General features: G+C 36.7%; 2 protein-coding genes across 12 annotated transcripts in view; both read left to right on the top strand.

Annotated features, from left to right (window-relative positions):
- Positions 1-25,244, top strand: part of LOC128019119 (centrosomal protein of 120 kDa) — a 79,444-nt gene that overhangs the window by 21,071 nt on the left and 33,129 nt on the right. Inside the window, exon 1 of one of the 3 annotated variants that reach the window (XM_052605169.1) lies at positions 3,141-4,216. The exons of the other annotated variants lie outside the window; for them this stretch is intronic. Coding sequence (XP_052461129.1) covers positions 3,997-4,216 — 220 coding nt within the window. The 5' untranslated portion in view covers positions 3,141-3,996. Of the gene's footprint in view, positions 1-3,140; positions 4,217-25,244 lie in introns of those variants that run through there. 3 annotated transcript variants of the gene reach the window in all.
- On the top strand, positions 51-24,556 carry LOC128019121 (uncharacterized). Of its 9 annotated transcripts, none has more exons than XM_052605178.1 (2): positions 51-1,503; positions 11,047-11,705. In XM_052605178.1, the coding sequence occupies exon 1, from the start codon at positions 153-155 to the stop codon at positions 1,056-1,058; it is 906 nt and encodes a 301-aa protein (XP_052461138.1). In that variant the 5' UTR covers positions 51-152; the 3' UTR covers positions 1,059-1,503; positions 11,047-11,705. The 9 variants fall into 9 exon arrangements, 5 of the variants coding, with proteins under 5 accessions (XP_052461138.1, XP_052461137.1, XP_052461139.1 ...); XM_052605177.1 differs by lacking the exon at positions 11,047-11,705 and adding an exon at positions 6,738-7,396; XM_052605179.1 differs by lacking the exons at positions 51-1,503; positions 11,047-11,705 and adding exons at positions 4,750-6,202; positions 18,911-19,543.

Below are 25,244 nucleotides of genomic sequence, written 5' to 3'. Positions count from 1 at the left end.
AAAATTGAAACTCATCCTATTTTGTTTAAATTTTCCCTTACTAAATTATACAGTTACTGATGCTATGGACTGTGGGATTACTAACAGGCTATTGACAAAAATCTGTCTCTAAAACTCTTTTCTCTTTATTAAAAGTTGATCTGGACAAGTACATGATAGAATCAAATGTTTTGCAAATCCGCTGGAAAGACCAGATCTCAAATGATTCGCGAAATGCGCTTCGGAGTCCCGATCTGAATCAAATGTTTTGCCGACTCGCTCCGAAGCCCCGATCAAATTATTCGCGAATTGCGCTTCGGAGTCCCGATCTGAATCAAATGTTTTGCCGACTCGCTCCGAAGCCCCGATCAAATTATTCGCGAATTGCGCTTCGGAGTCCCGATCTGAATCAAATGTTTTGCCGACTCGCTCCGAAGCCCCGATCAAATGATTCGCTAAATGCGCTTCGGAGTCCCGATCTGAATCAAATGTTTTGCCGACTCGCTCCGAAGCCCCGATCAAATTATTCGCGAATTGCGCTTCGGAGTCCCGATCTGAATCAAATGTTTTGCCGACTCGCTCCGAAGCCCCGATCAAATTATTCGCGAATTGCGCTTCGGAGTCCCGATCTGAATCAAATGTTTTGCCGACTCGCTCCGAAGCCCCGATCAAATGATTCGCTAAATGCGCTTCGGAGTCCCGATCTGAATCAAATGTTTTGCCGACTCGCTCCGAAGCCCCGATCAAATTATTCGCGAATTGCGCTTCGGAGTCCCGATCTGAATCAAATGTTTTGCCGACTCGCTCCGAAGCCCCGATCAAATTATTCGCGAATTGCGCTTCGGAGTCCCGATCTGAATCAAATGTTTTGCCGACTCGCTCCGAAGCCCCGATCAAATGATTCGCTAAATGCGCTTCGGAGTCCCGATCTGAATCAAATGTTTTGCCGACTCCCTCCGAAGCCCCGATCAAATGATTCGCGAAACGCGCTTCGGAGTCCGGATCTGAATCAAATGTTTTGCGAACTCCGAAGGCCCGATCATAAGATTCGCGAAACGATCTTCGGAGTCGCGATATGAATCAAATGTTTTGCGAACTCGCTCCAAATCCCAGATCTCAAGTTATTTTCCAGTGAAAGCGCTACAGCGTTCATTCGCTTGCCGAAAAATAGCGGAGACCAAAAGTATTCAGATGTGTATAGTGTGCCTTTGTGTTCTAATTTAAAAAAAAAAAAAAACTTATTTATCATTTCATAGTTTTCCCACCTACGAAAATAAAAATAAGCGTTGAATTGGGCTATATGGTGAGAGGAGGAGACGACAATTACTCTGAGGAAAGGTACTTTAGTGTGTGCTAAGCCCTTCACGGAGGATGAGGTCCGTGTCCAACCGGAGTACGGTCGATCTCGCACCGTGGGCTGTGCCTTCCAGGTTTGCGTGGAAAAGTTGCGGAGACGTTAAATCACGCGTCATAACGGGCTGTTTGTGGTGCAGAGCAGTAAATGTCCAGATGGTCCAGTCCCAGGTGAGTGTGTTAACTAAAACAATAACTTATATTAAAAGCTTATCGGTAACTATATAGACATTAATCAAATATAGTATGTTTTATTTGTATTGTTAGATGTACATTAATCAAATATAGTATGTTTTATTTGTATTGTTAGATGTAACGTTATACATTTAATGTAGCACATGGTAGCAGTTATGCTAACAGTCGAGCAGGTTAGTGAAGCGGTGTTTTTATACTTTTGCCATCACCCTTTTATACTGCTCTCTTTCTGGCTTAAGTCACACAAAATTAACAAAGACATTTAAAGTTATCAATAAAATCCACAACAATGTAGGAAATACGAGCAGTTGAACAAATCTGTTGAACAAGCAGAATTCAAATTATTTTATAATGGTTTGTAGGTTATTTAACTTTGAATTGATGTTCTAAGTAACTGGTATATTATTGCATACATGTGATAGTAACTTTCCAAATTAATGAGTTGTTTTTATTAAAGTGTTATGCTTAACACAAAATAATACATGTATTGTTGTTTGCTTTATGTTAATAGGCTCCGTGGCCGTGCACAAACGCAGTGACGAACTTCCGCTGTCGCCAGAAGTCGACCAAGTATAGGTCTCTGCAGGAAAGTAATTTGTGGTTTTAAGAATTTGTGGTCAGATATAAATAAATATGTAATTCCTAATAAAGTTAAAGAAACTCACTTTAAAATAATAAACAGATACTATCCATGTAATGATTTTATTGGTAAGTTTAAAGAAGGGTTTTTGCCATTATGTAGTTTCTGTAAAGAAGAAAATGAAACAATTGTACACTTATTTTTCAGTTGTAATTATACTAAATTATTTTGGTCCCAAGTTTCTTGGTTTCTTTTTGAGTTATTTTATAAGTTTGTCACAATAACCGATGTAATGGTCTTGTTTATGGATTGTGATACTGGTTTAATCCAGGGGAAGTCGTGGCCTAATGGTTAGAGAGTCCGACTCCCAATCGAAAGGTTCTGAGTTCGAGTCCCGGGCCGGCAGGAATTGTGGGTGGGAGTGCATGTACAATTCTCTCTCCACCTTCAATACCACGACTTAGGTGCCCTTGAGCAAGGCATTGAACCCCCAACTGCTCCCCGGGCGCCGCAGCATAAATGGCTGCCCACTGCTCCGGGTGTGTGTTCACTGCTCTGTGTGTGTGCACTTCGGGTGAGTTAAATGCAGAGCATTGGGTCACCATACTTGGCTGAATGTCACTTCACTTCACTTTTTTTTTTGTTGGAAATGGATACTATTATTAAACTTCTTACTCTGTTAGGAAAATATCATACATAAAGCAAAATGTATATCGACTGTACCAAATGGTAGATTTCTGAAGATTTTTTTACGACTCTCTACCTTCAATACAGAATAATCGAAAAGCTCTAAAGACATTAAAACTGCTGAAAAGGATACTTAATGTATTAGAAACATGATTGATATGTTATACAGTATGCATCTTATTGCTTTACAGATTCACATGTCTCTGTTTTCCCCTTTTTTGTTATCTCAAAAAAAAAAAAAAAGTAATGGGAGTTATGAGATCAAGGTGTTTTTACACCATGATACCTGATTAGTTGATGTAATAGTGACGTTAGGTTTAGGGGTGGGGTTGGGTAAGGGGGATCATTTAGATTGCATGATTCAGAAACACCCAGCAGTTTCAAAACACCCACATGGGTGATTTTGTTAAATTGATTTCATAAAATGTTATCCTCCACTGCAAATTGTCTTGCAAGTCAAGGGGGTTGAATAATTTGGAACACAACTGTATATTGTCTGTGTGAGAGGAATCAAACAATCATATCCTGCTATCGTTTACTCTTCCTCAGCCTGAAAGTGTTTTTTTTTTCTGCTGAACACTAAAGAAGATGTTTTTTGAGAGTGAACAGTTGACGGCACCCATTGACTTCTATGCTACAGGAAGAAATACTATGGAAGTGAATGGGTACCGTCAACCGTTTGGTCTTTTAAAGCATCATCTTTTTAGCATTCAGCAGAAGACAGAAACTCGTACAAAAAATATATAATTTTTTACATTTTATTTAAAGAAATAAATATATAAAATAAGCTCACACAGTTTAACATTTATTCCCAAAGCAACCAACTATGTGTCATTGTTGTTAACTAAGACTGAAACAACTAAAAACAGTTTTCTGTAATTGAAATAAAGCTAAAGTAAAATGATATAGATAAGTCGTGTAAGCTACTACTAAATATGGGAGAAACTTATTTTCTGTAAAGTTGCTTTGCAATGATTTGTAAAGTAAAAAGCACTAATTTTAGTACTGTTTTCATTTAATTTATAAAGTAGTAACTTTTTACAAAAAAAGTTGAAATGCTAAAATTATTAAAACTGACATAACATAAAGGCTAAAAAAAGATTAATAAAACTAATTCCTAAACCTCAAACTGCAACCATGAGGCTAAAAGCTATGCCATTTGTCACTCTGAGAAAGTGCTGTAACAGTTTATAAAGACCTTGATGTTGTTTGGACACCAGAACCGTGTGTGTGTGTGTGTGTGTGTGTGTGTGTGTGTGTGTGTGTGTGTGTGTGTGTGTGTCCACCTAGATGTTCCCGTGTTTGGCTCCTGGGATGATCTGAATCCTCTCAAAGTCCCTCCCCAGGATGATGATGTCACAGCCAGAGTAGTACGCCTGTCTGACACTGATAATCACAGAGAGTTCTACATATCATCTGAATGTAATGTTTTGCTACATTTTTATTTATTTATTTTCTAATTGAGGAATCAGAGTTTTAAATGTTTTCATTTACGGTTAATAATCTCTGCTGCTGCTGTTACACTCACAGTCACGAACAGCTTGAATCATCTGGACTTTTTGTTTTATATTATTTCTTAACATATCAGACAATATCTGCCTTCATATTGCATGCATCTTGTTTATACTCACTTATAAACTTTTGGTTGCCCTTTTTGTTGTTTTTCGTTGTGTTGTTTTTTATCCTCATTTGTAAGTCGCTTTGGATAAAAGCGTCTGCTGAATGAATAAATGTAAATGTAAACTTATCAAATTATGGCTTCGTTTCCTTACATGATTATCGAAATATTCAACTCAAATAAACACCTGTATGATGCAGTATTAGTATTAGAATTTAATTTGGGGTCCTGAAATAACCTGAACACTGCACAGAGGTTAAGATGACCATTTCTACAAAAATAAAATAAAAATTGAAACTCATCCTATTTTGTTTAAATTTTCCCTTACTAAATTATACAGTTACTGATGCTATGGACTGTGGGATTACTAACAGGCTATTGACAAAAATCTGTCTCTAAAACTCTTTTCTCTTTATTAAAAGTTGATCTGGACAAGTACATGATAGAATCAAATGTTTTGCAAATCCGCTGGAAAGACCAGATCTCAAATGATTCGCGAAATGCGCTTCGGAGTCCCGATCTGAATCAAATGTTTTGCCGACTCGCTCCGAAGCCCCGATCAAATTATTCGCGAATTGCGCTTCGGAGTCCCGATCTGAATCAAATGTTTTGCCGACTCGCTCCGAAGCCCCGATCAAATTATTCGCGAATTGCGCTTCGGAGTCCCGATCTGAATCAAATGTTTTGCCGACTCGCTCCGAAGCCCCGATCAAATGATTCGCTAAATGCGCTTCGGAGTCCCGATCTGAATCAAATGTTTTGCCGACTCGCTCCGAAGCCCCGATCAAATTATTCGCGAATTGCGCTTCGGAGTCCCGATCTGAATCAAATGTTTTGCCGACTCGCTCCGAAGCCCCGATCAAATTATTCGCGAATTGCGCTTCGGAGTCCCGATCTGAATCAAATGTTTTGCCGACTCGCTCCGAAGCCCCGATCAAATGATTCGCTAAATGCGCTTCGGAGTCCCGATCTGAATCAAATGTTTTGCCGACTCGCTCCGAAGCCCCGATCAAATTATTCGCGAATTGCGCTTCGGAGTCCCGATCTGAATCAAATGTTTTGCCGACTCGCTCCGAAGCCCCGATCAAATTATTCGCGAATTGCGCTTCGGAGTCCCGATCTGAATCAAATGTTTTGCCGACTCGCTCCGAAGCCCCGATCAAATGATTCGCTAAATGCGCTTCGGAGTCCCGATCTGAATCAAATGTTTTGCCGACTCCCTCCGAAGCCCCGATCAAATGATTCGCGAAACGCGCTTCGGAGTCCGGATCTGAATCAAATGTTTTGCGAACTCCGAAGGCCCGATCATAAGATTCGCGAAACGATCTTCGGAGTCGCGATATGAATCAAATGTTTTGCGAACTCGCTCCAAATCCCAGATCTCAAGTTATTTTCCAGTGAAAGCGCTACAGCGTTCATTCGCTTGCCGAAAAATAGCGGAGACCAAAAGTATTCAGATGTGTATAGTGTGCCTTTGTGTTCTAATTTAAAAAAAAAAAAAAACTTATTTATCATTTCATAGTTTTCCCACCTACGAAAATAAAAATAAGCGTTGAATTGGGCTATATGGTGAGAGGAGGAGACGACAATTACTCTGAGGAAAGGTACTTTAGTGTGTGCTAAGCCCTTCACGGAGGATGAGGTCCGTGTCCAACCGGAGTACGGTCGATCTCGCACCGTGGGCTGTGCCTTCCAGGTTTGCGTGGAAAAGTTGCGGAGACGTTAAATCACGCGTCATAACGGGCTGTTTGTGGTGCAGAGCAGTAAATGTCCAGATGGTCCAGTCCCAGGTGAGTGTGTTAACTAAAACAATAACTTATATTAAAAGCTTATCGGTAACTATATAGACATTAATCAAATATAGTATGTTTTATTTGTATTGTTAGATGTACATTAATCAAATATAGTATGTTTTATTTGTATTGTTAGATGTAACGTTATACATTTAATGTAGCACATGGTAGCAGTTATGCTAACAGTCGAGCAGGTTAGTGAAGCGGTGTTTTTATACTTTTGCCATCACCCTTTTATACTGCTCTCTTTCTGGCTTAAGTCACACAAAATTAACAAAGACATTTAAAGTTATCAATAAAATCCACAACAATGTAGGAAATACGAGCAGTTGAACAAATCTGTTGAACAAGCAGAATTCAAATTATTTTATAATGGTTTGTAGGTTATTTAACTTTGAATTGATGTTCTAAGTAACTGGTATATTATTGCATACATGTGATAGTAACTTTCCAAATTAATGAGTTGTTTTTATTAAAGTGTTATGCTTAACACAAAATAATACATGTATTGTTGTTTGCTTTATGTTAATAGGCTCCGTGGCCGTGCACAAACGCAGTGACGAACTTCCGCTGTCGCCAGAAGTCGACCAAGTATAGGTCTCTGCAGGAAAGTAATTTGTGGTTTTAAGAATTTGTGGTCAGATATAAATAAATATGTAATTCCTAATAAAGTTAAAGAAACTCACTTTAAAATAATAAACAGATACTATCCATGTAATGATTTTATTGGTAAGTTTAAAGAAGGGTTTTTGCCATTATGTAGTTTCTGTAAAGAAGAAAATGAAACAATTGTACACTTATTTTTCAGTTGTAATTATACTAAATTATTTTGGTCCCAAGTTTCTTGGTTTCTTTTTGAGTTATTTTATAAGTTTGTCACAATAACCGATGTAATGGTCTTGTTTATGGATTGTGATACTGGTTTAATCCAGGGGAAGTCGTGGCCTAATGGTTAGAGAGTCCGACTCCCAATCGAAAGGTTCTGAGTTCGAGTCCCGGGCCGGCAGGAATTGTGGGTGGGAGTGCATGTACAATTCTCTCTCCACCTTCAATACCACGACTTAGGTGCCCTTGAGCAAGGCATTGAACCCCCAACTGCTCCCCGGGCGCCGCAGCATAAATGGCTGCCCACTGCTCCGGGTGTGTGTTCACTGCTCTGTGTGTGTGCACTTCGGGTGAGTTAAATGCAGAGCATTGGGTCACCATACTTGGCTGAATGTCACTTCACTTCACTTTTTTTTTTGTTGGAAATGGATACTATTATTAAACTTCTTACTCTGTTAGGAAAATATCATACATAAAGCAAAATGTATATCGACTGTACCAAATGGTAGATTTCTGAAGATTTTTTTACGACTCTCTACCTTCAATACAGAATAATCGAAAAGCTCTAAAGACATTAAAACTGCTGAAAAGGATACTTAATGTATTAGAAACATGATTGATATGTTATACAGTATGCATCTTATTGCTTTACAGATTCACATGTCTCTGTTTTCCCCTTTTTTGTTATCTCAAAAAAAAAAAAAAAGTAATGGGAGTTATGAGATCAAGGTGTTTTTACACCATGATACCTGATTAGTTGATGTAATAGTGACGTTAGGTTTAGGGGTGGGGTTGGGTAAGGGGGATCATTTAGATTGCATGATTCAGAAACACCCAGCAGTTTCAAAACACCCACATGGGTGATTTTGTTAAATTGATTTCATAAAATGTTATCCTCCACTGCAAATTGTCTTGCAAGTCAAGGGGGTTGAATAATTTGGAACACAACTGTATATTGTCTGTGTGAGAGGAATCAAACAATCATATCCTGCTATCGTTTACTCTTCCTCAGCCTGAAAGTGTTTTTTTTTTCTGCTGAACACTAAAGAAGATGTTTTTTGAGAGTGAACAGTTGACGGCACCCATTGACTTCTATGCTACAGGAAGAAATACTATGGAAGTGAATGGGTACCGTCAACCGTTTGGTCTTTTAAAGCATCATCTTTTTAGCATTCAGCAGAAGACAGAAACTCGTACAAAAAATATATAATTTTTTACATTTTATTTAAAGAAATAAATATATAAAATAAGCTCACACAGTTTAACATTTATTCCCAAAGCAACCAACTATGTGTCATTGTTGTTAACTAAGACTGAAACAACTAAAAACAGTTTTCTGTAATTGAAATAAAGCTAAAGTAAAATGATATAGATAAGTCGTGTAAGCTACTACTAAATATGGGAGAAACTTATTTTCTGTAAAGTTGCTTTGCAATGATTTGTAAAGTAAAAAGCACTAATTTTAGTACTGTTTTCATTTAATTTATAAAGTAGTAACTTTTTACAAAAAAAGTTGAAATGCTAAAATTATTAAAACTGACATAACATAAAGGCTAAAAAAAGATTAATAAAACTAATTCCTAAACCTCAAACTGCAACCATGAGGCTAAAAGCTATGCCATTTGTCACTCTGAGAAAGTGCTGTAACAGTTTATAAAGACCTTGATGTTGTTTGGACACCAGAACCGTGTGTGTGTGTGTGTGTGTGTGTGTGTGTGTGTGTGTGTGTCCACCTAGATGTTCCCGTGTTTGGCTCCTGGGATGATCTGAATCCTCTCAAAGTCCCTCCCCAGGATGATGATGTCACAGCCAGAGTAGTACGCCTGTCTGACACTGATAATCACAGAGAGTTCTACATATCATCTGAATGTAATGTTTTGCTACATTTTTATTTATTTATTTTCTAATTGAGGAATCAGAGTTTTAAATGTTTTCATTTACGGTTAATAATCTCTGCTGCTGCTGTTACACTCACAGTCACGAACAGCTTGAATCATCTGGACTTTTTGTTTTATATTATTTCTTAACATATCAGACAATATCTGCCTTCATATTGCATGCATCTTGTTTATACTCACTTATAAACTTTTGGTTGCCCTTTTTGTTGTTTTTCGTTGTGTTGTTTTTTATCCTCATTTGTAAGTCGCTTTGGATAAAAGCGTCTGCTGAATGAATAAATGTAAATGTAAACTTATCAAATTATGGCTTCGTTTCCTTACATGATTATCGAAATATTCAACTCAAATAAACACCTGTATGATGCAGTATTAGTATTAGAATTTAATTTGGGGTCCTGAAATAACCTGAACACTGCACAGAGGTTAAGATGACCATTTCTACAAAAATAAAATAAAAATTGAAACTCATCCTATTTTGTTTAAATTTTCCCTTACTAAATTATACAGTTACTGATGCTATGGACTGTGGGATTACTAACAGGCTATTGACAAAAATCTGTCTCTAAAACTCTTTTCTCTTTATTAAAAGTTGATCTGGACAAGTACATGATAGAATCAAATGTTTTGCAAATCCGCTGGAAAGACCAGATCTCAAATGATTCGCGAAATGCGCTTCGGAGTCCCGATCTGAATCAAATGTTTTGCCGACTCGCTCCGAAGCCCCGATCAAATGATTCGCTAAATGCGCTTCGGAGTCCCGATCTGAATCAAATGTTTTGCCGACTCGCTCCGAAGCCCCGATCAAATTATTCGCGAATTGCGCTTCGGAGTCCCGATCTGAATCAAATGTTTTGCCGACTCGCTCCGAAGCCCCGATCAAATTATTCGCGAATTGCGCTTCGGAGTCCCGATCTGAATCAAATGTTTTGCCGACTCGCTCCGAAGCCCCGATCAAATGATTCGCTAAATGCGCTTCGGAGTCCCGATCTGAATCAAATGTTTTGCCGACTCCCTCCGAAGCCCCGATCAAATGATTCGCGAAACGCGCTTCGGAGTCCGGATCTGAATCAAATGTTTTGCGAACTCCGAAGGCCCGATCATAAGATTCGCGAAACGATCTTCGGAGTCGCGATATGAATCAAATGTTTTGCGAACTCGCTCCAAATCCCAGATCTCAAGTTATTTTCCAGTGAAAGCGCTACAGCGTTCATTCGCTTGCCGAAAAATAGCGGAGACCAAAAGTATTCAGATGTGTATAGTGTGCCTTTGTGTTCTAATTTAAAAAAAAAAAAAAAACTTATTTATCATTTCATAGTTTTCCCACCTACGAAAATAAAAATAAGCGTTGAATTGGGCTATATGGTGAGAGGAGGAGACGACAATTACTCTGAGGAAAGGTACTTTAGTGTGTGCTAAGCCCTTCACGGAGGATGAGGTCCGTGTCCAACCGGAGTACGGTCGATCTCGCACCGTGGGCTGTGCCTTCCAGGTTTGCGTGGAAAAGTTGCGGAGACGTTAAATCACGCGTCATAACGGGCTGTTTGTGGTGCAGAGCAGTAAATGTCCAGATGGTCCAGTCCCAGGTGAGTGTGTTAACTAAAACAATAACTTATATTAAAAGCTTATCGGTAACTATATAGACATTAATCAAATATAGTATGTTTTATTTGTATTGTTAGATGTACATTAATCAAATATAGTATGTTTTATTTGTATTGTTAGATGTAACGTTATACATTTAATGTAGCACATGGTAGCAGTTATGCTAACAGTCGAGCAGGTTAGTGAAGCGGTGTTTTTATACTTTTGCCATCACCCTTTTATACTGCTCTCTTTCTGGCTTAAGTCACACAAAATTAACAAAGACATTTAAAGTTATCAATAAAATCCACAAGAATGTAGGAAATACGAGCAGTTGAACAAATCTGTTGAACAAGCAGAATTCAAATTATTTTATAATGGTTTGTAGGTTATTTAACTTTGAATTGATGTTCTAAGTAACTGGTATATTATTGCATACATGTGATAGTAACTTTCCAAATTAATGAGTTGTTTTTATTAAAGTGTTATGCTTAACACAAAATAATACATGTATTGTTGTTTGCTTTATGTTAATAGGCTCCGTGGCCGTGCACAAACGCAGTGACGAACTTCCGCTGTCGCCAGAAGTCGACCAAGTATAGGTCTCTGCAGGAAAGTAATTTGTGGTTTTAAGAATTTGTGGTCAGATATAAATAAATATGTAATTCCTAATAAAGTTAAAGAAACTCACTTTAAAATAATAAACAGATACTATCCATGTAATGATTTTATTGGTAAGTTTAAAGAAGGGTTTTTGCCATTATGTAGTTTCTGTAAAGAAGAAAATGAAACAATTGTACACTTATTTTTCAGTTGTAATTATACTAAATTATTTTGGTCCCAAGTTTCTTGGTTTCTTTTTGAGTTATTTTATAAGTTTGTCACAATAACCGATGTAATGGTCTTGTTTATGGATTGTGATACTGGTTTAATCCAGGGGAAGTCGTGGCCTAATGGTTAGAGAGTCCGACTCCCAATCGAAAGGTTCTGAGTTCGAGTCCCGGGCCGGCAGGAATTGTGGGTGGGAGTGCATGTACAATTCTCTCTCCACCTTCAATACCACGACTTAGGTGCCCTTGAGCAAGGCATTGAACCCCCAACTGCTCCCCGGGCGCCGCAGCATAAATGGCTGCCCACTGCTCCGGGTGTGTGTTCACTGCTCTGTGTGTGTGCACTTCGGGTGAGTTAAATGCAGAGCATTGGGTCACCATACTTGGCTGAATGTCACTTCACTTCACTTTTTTTTTTGTTGGAAATGGATACTATTATTAAACTTCTTACTCTGTTAGGAAAATATCATACATAAAGCAAAATGTATATCGACTGTACCAAATGGTAGATTTCTGAAGATTTTTTTACGACTCTCTACCTTCAATACAGAATAATCGAAAAGCTCTAAAGACATTAAAACTGCTGAAAAGGATACTTAATGTATTAGAAACATGATTGATATGTTATACAGTATGCATCTTATTGCTTTACAGATTCACATGTCTCTGTTTTCCCCTTTTTTGTTATCTCAAAAAAAAAAAAAAAGTAATGGGAGTTATGAGATCAAGGTGTTTTTACACCATGATACCTGATTAGTTGATGTAATAGTGACGTTAGGTTTAGGGGTGGGGTTGGGTAAGGGGGATCATTTAGATTGCATGATTCAGAAACACCCAGCAGTTTCAAAACACCCACATGGGTGATTTTGTTAAATTGATTTCATAAAATGTTATCCTCCACTGCAAATTGTCTTGCAAGTCAAGGGGGTTGAATAATTTGGAACACAACTGTATATTGTCTGTGTGAGAGGAATCAAACAATCATATCCTGCTATCGTTTACTCTTCCTCAGCCTGAAAGTGTTTTTTTTTTCTGCTGAACACTAAAGAAGATGTTTTTTGAGAGTGAACAGTTGACGGCACCCATTGACTTCTATGCTACAGGAAGAAATACTATGGAAGTGAATGGGTACCGTCAACCGTTTGGTCTTTTAAAGCATCATCTTTTTAGCATTCAGCAGAAGACAGAAACTCGTACAAAAAATATATAATTTTTTACATTTTATTTAAAGAAATAAATATATAAAATAAGCTCACACAGTTTAACATTTATTCCCAAAGCAACCAACTATGTGTCATTGTTGTTAACTAAGACTGAAACAACTAAAAACAGTTTTCTGTAATTGAAATAAAGCTAAAGTAAAATGATATAGATAAGTCGTGTAAGCTACTACTAAATATGGGAGAAACTTATTTTCTGTAAAGTTGCTTTGCAATGATTTGTAAAGTAAAAAGCACTAATTTTAGTACTGTTTTCATTTAATTTATAAAGTAGTAACTTTTTACAAAAAAAGTTGAAATGCTAAAATTATTAAAACTGACATAACATAAAGGCTAAAAAAAGATTAATAAAACTAATTCCTAAACCTCAAACTGCAACCATGAGGCTAAAAGCTATGCCATTTGTCACTCTGAGAAAGTGCTGTAACAGTTTATAAAGACCTTGATGTTGTTTGGACACCAGAACCGTGTGTGTGTGTGTGTGTGTGTGTGTGTGTGTGTGTGTCCACCTAGATGTTCCCGTGTTTGGCTCCTGGGATGATCTGAATCCTCTCAAAGTCCCTCCCCAGGATGATGATGTCACAGCCAGAGTAGTACGCCTGTCTGACACTGATAATCACAGAGAGTTCTACATATCATCTGAATGTAATGTTTTGCTACATTTTTATTTATTTATTTTCTAATTGAGGAATCAGAGTTTTAAATGTTTTCATTTACGGTTAATAATCTCTGCTGCTGCTGTTACACTCACAGTCACGAACAGCTTGAATCATCTGGACTTTTTGTTTTATATTATTTCTTAACATATCAGACAATATCTGCCTTCATATTGCATGCATCTTGTTTATACTCACTTATAAACTTTTGGTTGCCCTTTTTGTTGTTTTTCGTTGTGTTGTTTTTTATCCTCATTTGTAAGTCGCTTTGGATAAAAGCGTCTGCTGAATGAATAAATGTAAATGTAAACTTATCAAATTATGGCTTCGTTTCCTTACATGATTATCGAAATATTCAACTCAAATAAACACCTGTATGATGCAGTATTAGTATTAGAATTTAATTTGGGGTCCTGAAATAACCTGAACACTGCACAGAGGTTAAGATGACCATTTCTACAAAAATAAAATAAAAATTGAAACTCATCCTATTTTGTTTTAATTTTCCCTTACTAAATTATACAGTTACTGATGCTATGGACTGTGGGATTACTAACAGGCTATTGACAAAAATCTGTCTCTAAAACTCTTTTCTCTTTATTAAAAGTTGATCTGGACAAGTACATGATAGAATCAAATGTTTTGCAAATCCGCTGGAAAGACCAGATCTCAAATGATTCGCGAAATGCGCTTCGGAGTCCCGATCTGAATCAAATGTTTTGCCGACTCGCTCCGAAGCCCCGATCAAATGATTCGCTAAATGCGCTTCGGAGTCCCGATCTGAATCAAATGTTTTGCCGACTCGCTCCGAAGCCCCGATCAAATTATTCGCGAAACGCGCTTCGGAGTCCCGATCTGAATCAAATGTTTTGCGAACTCCGAAGGCCCGATCATAAGATTCGCGAAACGATCTTCGGAGTCGCGATATGAATCAAATGTTTTGCGAACTCGCTCCAAATCCCAGATCTCAAGTTATTTTCCAGTGAAAGCGCTACAGCGTTCATTCGCTTGCCGAAAAATAGCGGAGACCAAAAGTATTCAGATGTGTATAGTGTGCCTTTGTGTTCTAATTTAAAAAAAAAAAAAAACTTATTTATCATTTCATACACTCTAAAAACGGCTGGGTTATTTTTTAACCCAAAATGCTGGGTTGAGTCTGTTGGGTCATTTTGTTGGGTTATTTTATTTCTTTTTAAACACTTTTGGGTAGTTTCAATTTACCAGGTGTTGGGTTAAACCTGCTGGGTTGCGTCGCTGGGTTGTTTCAGGCCAGCGCTGGGTTATTTAACGCGCCTTGAAGATGTTTAAATCGCTCCCCAACTGTCATTTTGGAAGAACAACGGGGCAAAGCCACGGCTTTCAACTGTTTTAAGGTAAGTTTATTTAATGTTTTCATTAATAATTATTTTAAATTGGCAGAATTATAACTTTTTTTGCGGCAACAATAGGCTACTGTTAAACGTCTACAGGCCAACATTATTTACGTTAAATGATGAACTGTACGTTACCTCAAACGGCCAACCTACGTTACGTGACTCGCATAATCGTGAGACGACAGATTAATAGTTTTATTAAGTTTCAGACAGTGACGGATGGCTGAAATATGCGAATACCTGTGAAAATAGAGGAAAAAGTCGTTTCTGACACTGAAAAGCGAATTTAACATTTAAGTGAGTCAAATGAGTTCAAAAAGTGAATACGACTTTCTGCTCTAATGTAAACGCCTGCAGTTGTCCATATCGACATGTAAATCATACAAATTACGTACAATATAGTCGGACTGCAGGTCTAAAAGAACCGACGATGCAGTTCAAATAAACCGGTTCAGAAATTCTCGAACAAATTTCCCGGAAAAGAATCGACGTCTCAGGGCATTTCAAAGTGGCGCACGCACAGCGATTGACTTAGGACGCGTTAGTGAGGTGTTTTGATGCTTTTGTGGTTTATAAAGTCTTTTTACATACAAATTATAATTCAAAATGTGTTTTTTCCTGTCAGAAAAGCACATGGATACATTTGTGAGAGAATAACTCGTCGAGTGCAGTCTTATGCGTCTAACGGTAAGTTCGTGTTTATTATAACGTACATTTTACATAATTGCTTGTCTGTTATAATCAACTAACGTTAACCCTCACGTAACTTAAACGCACATATATTTGTATTTCGTGCTATAGTTAAAGCTAGCTTTGTATTCAGACTGTACCTAATTTAGCAGCGTAAACATCATATTATACCAATTTTCCAGCTCGTGTTTTTGACTTGTCCTTATCACTTTGGTACATCTGTAAGTGTTTATATATGGACTGTTTTAAAGCTGCGGAGTAACCCAGTACCTGCGTGACTTGTCATAGAAATGTCTGTGTGCGCGCATTCAGTGTGATCTCCCTCACTGTGCCAGTGACTGTGTGTGTTTGATATAGCCAGCATATTAACATAAAACTGTGATTTATAATAACTGGAACATCCCATTGATTAGACAGTTTGAAAGCACACCTTTCAGCCAATCACTATATCATATTCTGCTTAGATATAACAATTTTTTTTTTTTTACTTTATTTTAAAGGTTGGAACAAACATGGAATTCCTTAACCGAGCAGAGTCCACAAAACCCCATCCAATTGTCATGGCGATTTAAAAATGCCAGCAGATCTCTCAGGAATTGATCATAATCAATGGACAGGTAAGGATATCCTGGACTATTTTCCAAATAAATTGCAAATTGTATATTTAATTGCATTTTTCCACATGTGGACGCATACATTGTGACATAGTCCAAACGGAATTGAAAAGCATTTAAATTACAGATGCTTTACACAGAAAGCTGTCAATTTGTGTCAAGCGTGGGACTATACTATGGGGCATGTTTTCATTGGGATATATTCTGTAGTTTTTACCCCAAATCTCTCACTGTTTGCACTCTGATGCCCGTACTCTTATTTACCTATTTGCATCATACCCTATATTTTATTCCTCAGGTGAAAAGCATTTGGTTAATGGTGAATATTGACCAATAGTACCATGTGGCTCTAACTGTTAGCAGGGGATAGTAGTTGCATTTGGGGTAAAAATGACAAAATTATTTATTGTGTGAGATGCCAAGAATATAAGGAGATTCGGGTTGCACTGTCTGTTCTTTAACACGCATCTCTCGGAGCGGCAGCTGCCTTTAGTAGTGCCTTAACCTCCATTGTTCAAAGCATTTGGCTCCATAGTATGGTCCCACCTCTGGCAAAAATTGACAGTTTTCCATGTGAGGCTAAAGTAAATTGCTAAAGTAATTGCGATTCCCTTTGAGTTTTGGCAGGTAACGTGCAACACAGTGAAAAAACAGACATGGTAATTAGTAACACCTCATCTACTTGTTCTTATGTTGCATCTATGCTAACATTAGTCTGTTTCTCTCTTATTCCGAGGTCACCGTAGCAACCCGTATCCAGTACACATCCAGATCAAATGGTGGATCAGCGCCTAGAAAGGACCTCTACATCCCTGAAAGACAGCGGAGACCAGGACAACTAGAGCCCCAGATACAGATCCCCTGTAAAGACCTGGTCTCAGAGGACCACCAGGACAAGACCACAAGAAACAGATGATTCTTCTGCACAATATGACTTTGCTGCAGCCTGGAATTGAACTACTGGTTTCGTCTGGTCAGAGGAGAACTGGCCCCCCAACTGAGCCTGGTTTCTCCCAAGGTTTTTTTCTCCATTCTGTCACCGATGGAGTTTCGGTTCCTTGGTTTTCCTTAGTTGGGGACAATTAATATCAAGCCATATCATCGACTTGATCGCACAGAGGGACGATACATCACTGAATCAATGATGAACTGACTTTAACTGAAAACTGAGTGTTTACTGTTGTCCCTTTGCATTATTACACACTATTTTCCTATTTAATACTGTAAAGCTGCTATGATGCAGTATTTGATCAATATGAGAGGCTTATTACTCATAATAAATGGAAAATACAGCTGCAAACTGACTTTGCTTTTCCATTTGAAATTTGGAAGTCACTGTGCATTCATGAAAACTGAAAAGGTATTTTTTGTTCGTTGTTTCTGAAAGTGTTTTTGTTCAAGATTTGCAATTGTGTTTGGATTTTGTCACAATTTGTCACGTGGAAAACGCAATTGAAAACATAATTTGCAATTCCTTTTGAAAATTGTCCTTCCGTTGACAGGCTCTAAAGCAAAGTACACTGTTCTCAGGTGTACAGTAGATCTTTGAATTTTCATTTTTGGGTGAACTATATATGTTGAACTACACTAAGCAGTGCACATCTACCTACATAGGAGTCTTTATATACTTGATATAAATTTAAGGACATCTTTAAATTATTTTACATTTAAATTTAAAGAATGTTAATTGTCAGTGTCATTTCACTGTGTATTTAAATAGCTAAACATGTCAAAATGTAATAGTTAAACAGCTAGACAGGTCATTTAGAAATAATTTTCTTATTTATTTCAACTGTAATTCTGTGATTTTTATTTTATTTTTATTTTTTTGCATTTGCTGGGAACCAAAAAAGGGAAAATTCCATGTTGTTTGTCATTGGTACACATTTTTGAATATCAGATGGCATTAAAAACATTTTTTAACAGTCTAAATAACCTGTATTCTTCATTATTTATTATTCCATGATTGCTTTATTAAGCAAAAGTGAAATTATGAGAATAACCCAGCAAGAATAACCCAGAATCATAAAAATGCAAACCCACAAATGGTAAAAATGACTCTAACTTGGGTTTTCTAAATAACCCAGCATGCTGGGTTAAAATGTGTAAACCAGCATGCTGGGTTACTTTAACCCAGCACGTGTTCTGTCCAATATTTACCCAGTGCTGGGTTGCCAATTGGGTTATTTTTAACCCAGCCATTTTTAGAGTGTAGTTTTCCCACCTACGAAAATAAAAATAAGCGTTGAATTGGGCTATATGGTGAGAGGAGGAGACGACAATTACTCTGAGGAAAGGTACTTTAGTGTGTGCTAAGCCCTTCACGGAGGATGAGGTCCGTGTCCAACCGGAGTACGGTCGATCTCGCACCGTGGGCTGTGCCTTCCAGGTTTGCGTGGAAAAGTTGCGGAGACGTTAAATCACGCGTCATAACGGGCTGTTTGTGGTGCAGAGCAGTAAATGTCCAGATGGTCCAGTCCCAGGTGAGTGTGTTAACTAAAACAATAACTTATATTAAAAGCTTATCGGTAACTATATAGACATTAATCAAATATAGTATGTTTTATTTGTGTTGTTAGATGTACATTAATCAAATATAGTATGTTTTATTTGTATTGTTAGATGTAACGTTATACATTTAATGTAGCACATGGTAGCAGTTATGCTAACAGTCGAGCAGGTTAGTGAAGCGGTGTTTTTATACTTTTGCCATCACCCTTTTATACTGCTCTCTTTCTGGCTTAAGTCACACAAAATTAACAAAGACATTTAAAGTTATCAATAAAATCCACAACAATGTAGGAAATACGAGCAGTTGAACAAATCTGTTGAACAAGCAGAATTCAAATTATTTTATAATGGTTTGTAGGTTATTTAACTTTGAATTGATGTTCTAAGTAACTGGTATATTATTGCATACATGTGATAGTAACTTTCCAAATTAATGAGTTGTTTTTATTAAAGTGTTATGCTTAACACAAAATAATACATGTATTGTTGTTTGCTTTATGTTAATAGGCTCCGTGGCCGTGCACAAACGTAGTGACGAACTTCCGCTGTCGCCAGAAGTCGACCAAGTATAGGTCTCTGCAGGAAAGTAATTTGTGGTTTTAAGAATTTGTGGTCAGATATAAATAAATATGTAATTCCTAATAAAGTTAAAGAAACTCACTTTAAAATAATAAACAGATACTATCCATGTAATGATTTTATTGGTAAGTTTAAAGAAGGGTTTTTGCCATTATGTAGTTTCTGTAAAGAAGAAAATGAAACAATTGTACACTAATTTTTCAGTTGTAATTATACTAAATTATTTTGGTCCCAAGTTTCTTGGTTTCTTTTTGAGTTATTTTATAAGTTTGTCACAATAACCGATGTAATGGTCTTGTTTATGGATTGTGATACTGGTTTAATCCAGGGGAAGTCGTGGCCTAATGGTTAGAGAGTCCGACTCCCAATCGAAAGGTTCTGAGTTCGAGTCCCGGGCCGGCAGGAATTGTGGGTGGGAGTGCATGTACAATTCTCTCTCCACCTTCAATACCACGACTTAGGTGCCCTTGAGCAAGGCATTGAACCCCCAACTGCTCCCCGGGCGCCGCAGCATAAATGGCTGCCCACTGCTCCGGGTGTGTGTTCTCTGCTCTGTGTGTGTGCACTTCGGGTGAGTTAAATGCAGAGCATTGGGTCACCATACTTGGCTGAATGTCACTTCACTTCACTTTTTTTTTTGTTCACTTCTTACTCTGTTAGGAAAATATCATACATAAAGCAAAATGTATATCGACTGTACCAAATGGTAGATTTCTGAAGATTTTTTTACGACTCTCTACCTTCAATACAGAATAATCGAAAAGCTCTAAAGACATTTAAACTGCTGAAAAGGATACTTAATGTATTAGAAACATGATTGATATGTTATACAGTATGCATCTTATTGCTTTACAGATTCACATGTCTCTGTTTTCCCCTTTTTTGTTATCTCAAAAAAAAAAAAAGTAATGGGAGTTATGAGATCAAGGTGTTTTTACACCATGATACCTGATTAGTTGATGTAATAGTGACGTTAGGTTTAGGGGTGGGGTTGGGTAAGGGGGATCATTTAGATTGCATGATTCAGAAACACCCAGCAGTTTCAAAACACCCACATGGGTGATTTTGTTAAATTGATTTCATAAAATGTTATCCTCCACTGCAAATTGTCTTGCAAGTCAAGGGGGTTGAATAATTTGGAACACAACTGTATATTGTCTGTGTGAGAGGAATCAAACAATCATATCCTGCTATCGTTTACTCTTCCTCAGCCTGAAAGTGTTTTTTTTTTTCTGCTGAACACTAAAGAAGATGTTTTTTGAGAGTGAACAGTTGACGGCACCCATTGACTTCTATGCTACAGGAAGAAATACTATGGAAGTGAATGGGTACCGTCAACCGTTTGGTCTTTTAAAGCATCATCTTTTTAGCATTCAGCAGAAGACAGAAACTCGTACAAAAAATATATAATTTTTTACATTTTATTTAAAGAAATAAATATATAAAATAAGCTCACACAGTTTAACATTTATTCCCAAAGCAACCAACTATGTGTCATTGTTGTTAACTAAGACTGAAACAACTAAAAACAGTTTTCTGTAATTGAAATAAAGCTAAAGTAAAATGATATAGATAAGTCGTGTAAGCTACTACTAAATATGGGAGAAACTTATTTTCTGTAAAGTTGCTTTGCAATGATTTGTAAAGTAAAAAGCACTAATTTTAGTACTGTTTTCATTTAATTTATAAAGTAGTAACTTTTTACAAAAAAAGTTGAAATGCTAAAATTATTAAAACTGACATAACATAAAGGCTAAAAAAAGATTAATAAAACTAATTCCTAAACCTCAAACTGCAACCATGAGGCTAAAAGCTATGCCATTTGTCACTCTGAGAAAGTGCTGTAACAGTTTATAAAGACCTTGATGTTGTTTGGACACCAGAACCGTGTGTGTGTGTGTGTGTGTGTGTGTGTGTGTGTGTGTGTGTGTGTGTGTGTGTGTGTGTGTGTGTGTGTGTGTGTGTGTGTGTGTGTCCACCTAGATGTTCCCGTGTTTGGCTCCTGGGATGATCTGAATCCTCTCAAAGTCCCTCCCCAGGATGATGATGTCACAGCCAGAGTAGTACGCCTGTCTGACACTGACAATCACAGAGAGTTCTACATATCATCTGAATGTAATGTTTTGCTACATTTTTATTTATTTATTTTCTAATTGAGGAATCAGAGTTTTAAATGTTTTCATTTACGGTTAATAATCTCTGCTGCTGCTGTTACACTCACAGTCACGAACAGCTTGAATCATCTGGACTTTTTGTTTTATATTATTTCTTAACATATCAGACAATATCTGCCTTCATATTGCATGCATCTTGTTTATACTCACTTATAAACTTTTGGTTGCCCTTTTTGTTGTTTTTCGTTGTGTTGTTTTTTATCCTCATTTGTAAGTCGCTTTGGATAAAAGCGTCTGCTGAATGAATAAATGTAAATGTAAACTTATCAAATTATGGCTTCGTTTCCTTACATGATTATCGAAATATTCAACTCAAATAAACACCTGTATGATGCAGTATTAGTATTAGAATTTAATTTGGGGTCCTGAAATAACCTGAACACTGCACAGAGGTTAAGATGACCATTTCTACAAAAATAAAATAAAAATTGAAACTCATCCTATTTTGTTTTAATTTTCCCTTACTAAATTATACAGTTACTGATGCTATGGACTGTGGGATTACTAACAGGCTATTGACAAAAATCTGTCTCTAAAACTCTTTTCTCTTTATTAAAAGTTGATCTGGACAAGTACATGATAGAATCAAATGTTTTGCAAATCCGCTGGAAAGACCAGATCTCAAATGATTCGCTAAATGCGCTTCGGAGTCCCGATCTGAATCAAATGTTTTGCCGACTCGCTCCGAAGCCCCGATCAAATTATTCGCGAAACGCGCTTCGGAGTCCGGATCTGAATCAAATGTTTTGCGAACTCGCTCCAAATTCCAGATCTCAAGTTATTTTCCAGTGAAAGCGCTACAGCGTTCATTCGCTTGCCGAAAAATAGCGGAGACCAAAAGTATTCAGATGTGTATAGTGTGCCTTTGTGTTCTAATTTAAAAAAAAAAAAAAACTTATTTATCATTTCATAGTTTTCCCACCTACGAAAATAAAAATAAGCGTTGAATTGGGCTATATGGTGAGAGGAGGAGACGACAATTACTCTGAGGAAAGGTACTTTAGTGTGTGCTAAGCCCTTCACGGAGGATGAGGTCCGTGTCCAACCGGAGTACGGTCGATCTCGCACCGTGGGCTGTGCCTTCCAGGTTTGCGTGGAAAAGTTGCGGAGACGTGAAATCAGGCGTCATAACGGGCTGTTTGTGGTGCAGAGCAGTAAATGTCCAGATGGTCCAGTCCCAGGTGAGTGTGTTAACTAAAACAATAACTTATATTAAAAGCTTATCGGTAACTATATAGACATTAATCAAATATAGTATGTTTTATTTGTATTGTTAGATGTACATTAATCAAATATAGTATGTTTTATTTGTATTGTTAGATGTAACGTTATACATTTAATGTAGCACATGGTAGCAGTTATGCTAACAGTCGAGCAGGTTAGTGAAGCGGTGTTTTTATACTTTTGCCATCACCCTTTTATACTGCTCTCTTTCTGGCTTAAGTCACACAAAATTAACAAAGACATTTAAAGTTATCAATAAAATCCACAACAATGTAGGAAATACGAGCAGTTGAACAAATCTGTTGAACAAGCAGAATTCAAATTATTTTATAATGGTTTGTAGGTTATTTAACTTTGAATTGATGTTCTAAGTAACTGGTATATTATTGCATACATGTGATAGTAACTTTCCAAATTAATGAGTTGTTTTTATTAAAGTGTTATGCTTAACACAAAATAATACATGTATTGTTGTTTGCTTTATGTTAATAGGCTCCGTGGCCGTGCACAAACGCAGTGACGAACTTCCGCTGTCGCCAGAAGTCGACCAAGTATAGGTCTCTGCAGGAAAGTAATTTGTGGTTTTAAGAATTTGTGGTCAGATATAAATAAATATGTAATTCCTAATAAAGTTAAAGAAACTCACTTTAAAATAATAAACAGATACTATCCATGTAATGATTTTATTGGTAAGTTTAAAGAAGGGTTTTTGCCATTATGTAGTTTCTGTAAAGAAGAAAATGAAACAATTGTACACTTATTTTTCAGTTGTAATTATACTAAATTATGGATACTATTATTAAACTTCTTACTCTGTTAGGAAAATATCATACATAAAGCAAAATGTATATCGACTGTACCAAATGGTAGATTTCTGAAGATTTTTTTACGACTCTCTACCTTCAATACAGAATAATCGAAAAGCTCTAAAGACATTTAAACTGCTGAAAAGGATACTTAATGTATTAGAAACATGATTGATATGTTATACAGTATGCATCTTATTGCTTTACAGATTCACATGTCTCTGTTTTCCCCTTTTTTGTTATCTCAAAAAAAAAAAAAAAGTAATGGGAGTTATGAGATCAAGGTGTTTTTACACCATGATACCTGATTAGTTGATGTAATAGTGACGTTAGGTTTAGGGGTGGGGTTGGGTAAGGGGGATCATTTAGATTGCATGATTCAGAAACACCCAGCAGTTTCAAAACACCCACATGGGTGATTTTGTTAAATTGATTTCATAAAATGTTATCCTCCACTGCAAATTGTCTTGCAAGTCAAGGGGGTTGAATAATTTGGAACACAACTGTATATTGTCTGTGTGAGAGGAATCAAACAATCATATCCTGCTATCGTTTACTCTTCCTCAGCCTGAAAGTGTTTTTTTTTTCTGCTGAACACTAAAGAAGATGTTTTTTGAGAGTGAACAGTTGACGGCACCCATTGACTTCTATGCTACAGGAAGAAATACTATGGAAGTGAATGGGTACCGTCAACCGTTTGGTCTTTTAAAGCATCATCTTTTTAGCATTCAGCAGAAGACAGAAACTCGTACAAAAAATATATAATTTTTTACATTTTATTTAAAGAAATAAATATATAAAATAAGCTCACACAGTTTAACATTTATTCCCAAAGCAACCAACTATGTGTCATTGTTGTTAACTAAGACTGAAACAACTAAAAACAGTTTTCTGTAATTGAAATAAAGCTAAAGTAAAATGATATAGATAAGTCGTGTAAGCTACTACTAAATATGGGAGAAACTTATTTTCTGTAAAGTTGCTTTGCAATGATTTGTAAAGTAAAAAGCACTAATTTTAGTACTGTTTTCATTTAATTTATAAAGTAGTAACTTTTTACAAAAAAAGTTGAAATGCTAAAATTATTAAAACTGACATAACATAAAGGCTAAAAAAAGATTAATAAAACTAATTCCTAAACCTCAAACTGCAACCATGAGGCTAAAAGCTATGCCATTTGTCACTCTGAGAAAGTGCTGTAACAGTTTATAAAGACCTTGATGTTGTTTGGACACCAGAACCGTGTGTGTGTGTGTGTGTGTGTGTGTGTGTGTGTGTGTGTGTGTGTGTGTCCACCTAGATGTTCCCGTGTTTGGCTCCTGGGATGATCTGAATCCTCTCAAAGTCCCTCCCCAGGATGATGATGTCACAGCCAGAGTAGTACGCCTGTCTGACACTGATAATCACAGAGAGTTCTACATATCATCTGAATGTAATGTTTTGCTACATTTTTATTTATTTATTTTCTAATTGAGGAATCAGAGTTTTAAATGTTTTCATTTACGGTTAATAATCTCTGCTGCTGCTGTTACACTCACAGTCACGAACAGCTTGAATCATCTGGACTTTTTGTTTTATATTATTTCTTAACATATCAGACAATATCTGCCTTCATATTGCATGCATCTTGTTTATACTCACTTATAAACTTTTGGTTGCCCTTTTTGTTGTTTTTCGTTGTGTTGTTTTTTATCCTCATTTGTAAGTCGCTTTGGATAAAAGCGTCTGCTGAATGAATAAATGTAAATGTAAACTTATCAAATTATGGCTTCGTTTCCTTACATGATTATCGAAATATTCAACTCAAATAAACACCTGTATGATGCAGTATTAGTATTAGAATTTAATTTGGGGTCCTGAAATAACCTGAACACTGCACAGAGGTTAAGATGACCATTTCTACAAAAATAAAATAAAAATTTAAACTCATCCTATTTTGTTTTAATTTTCCCTTACTAAATTATACAGTTACTGATGCTATGGACTGTGGGATTACTAACAGGCTATTGACAAAAATCTGTCTCTAAAACTCTTTTCTCTTTATTAAAAGTTGATCTG

Source organism: Carassius gibelio, chromosome A8 (genome assembly GCF_023724105.1).
Source record: "Carassius gibelio isolate Cgi1373 ecotype wild population from Czech Republic chromosome A8, carGib1.2-hapl.c, whole genome shotgun sequence".
In the NCBI taxonomy this organism is placed as follows: domain Eukaryota; kingdom Metazoa; phylum Chordata; class Actinopteri; order Cypriniformes; family Cyprinidae; genus Carassius; species Carassius gibelio.
This window is presented reverse-complemented; position numbering and strand designations above follow the sequence as displayed.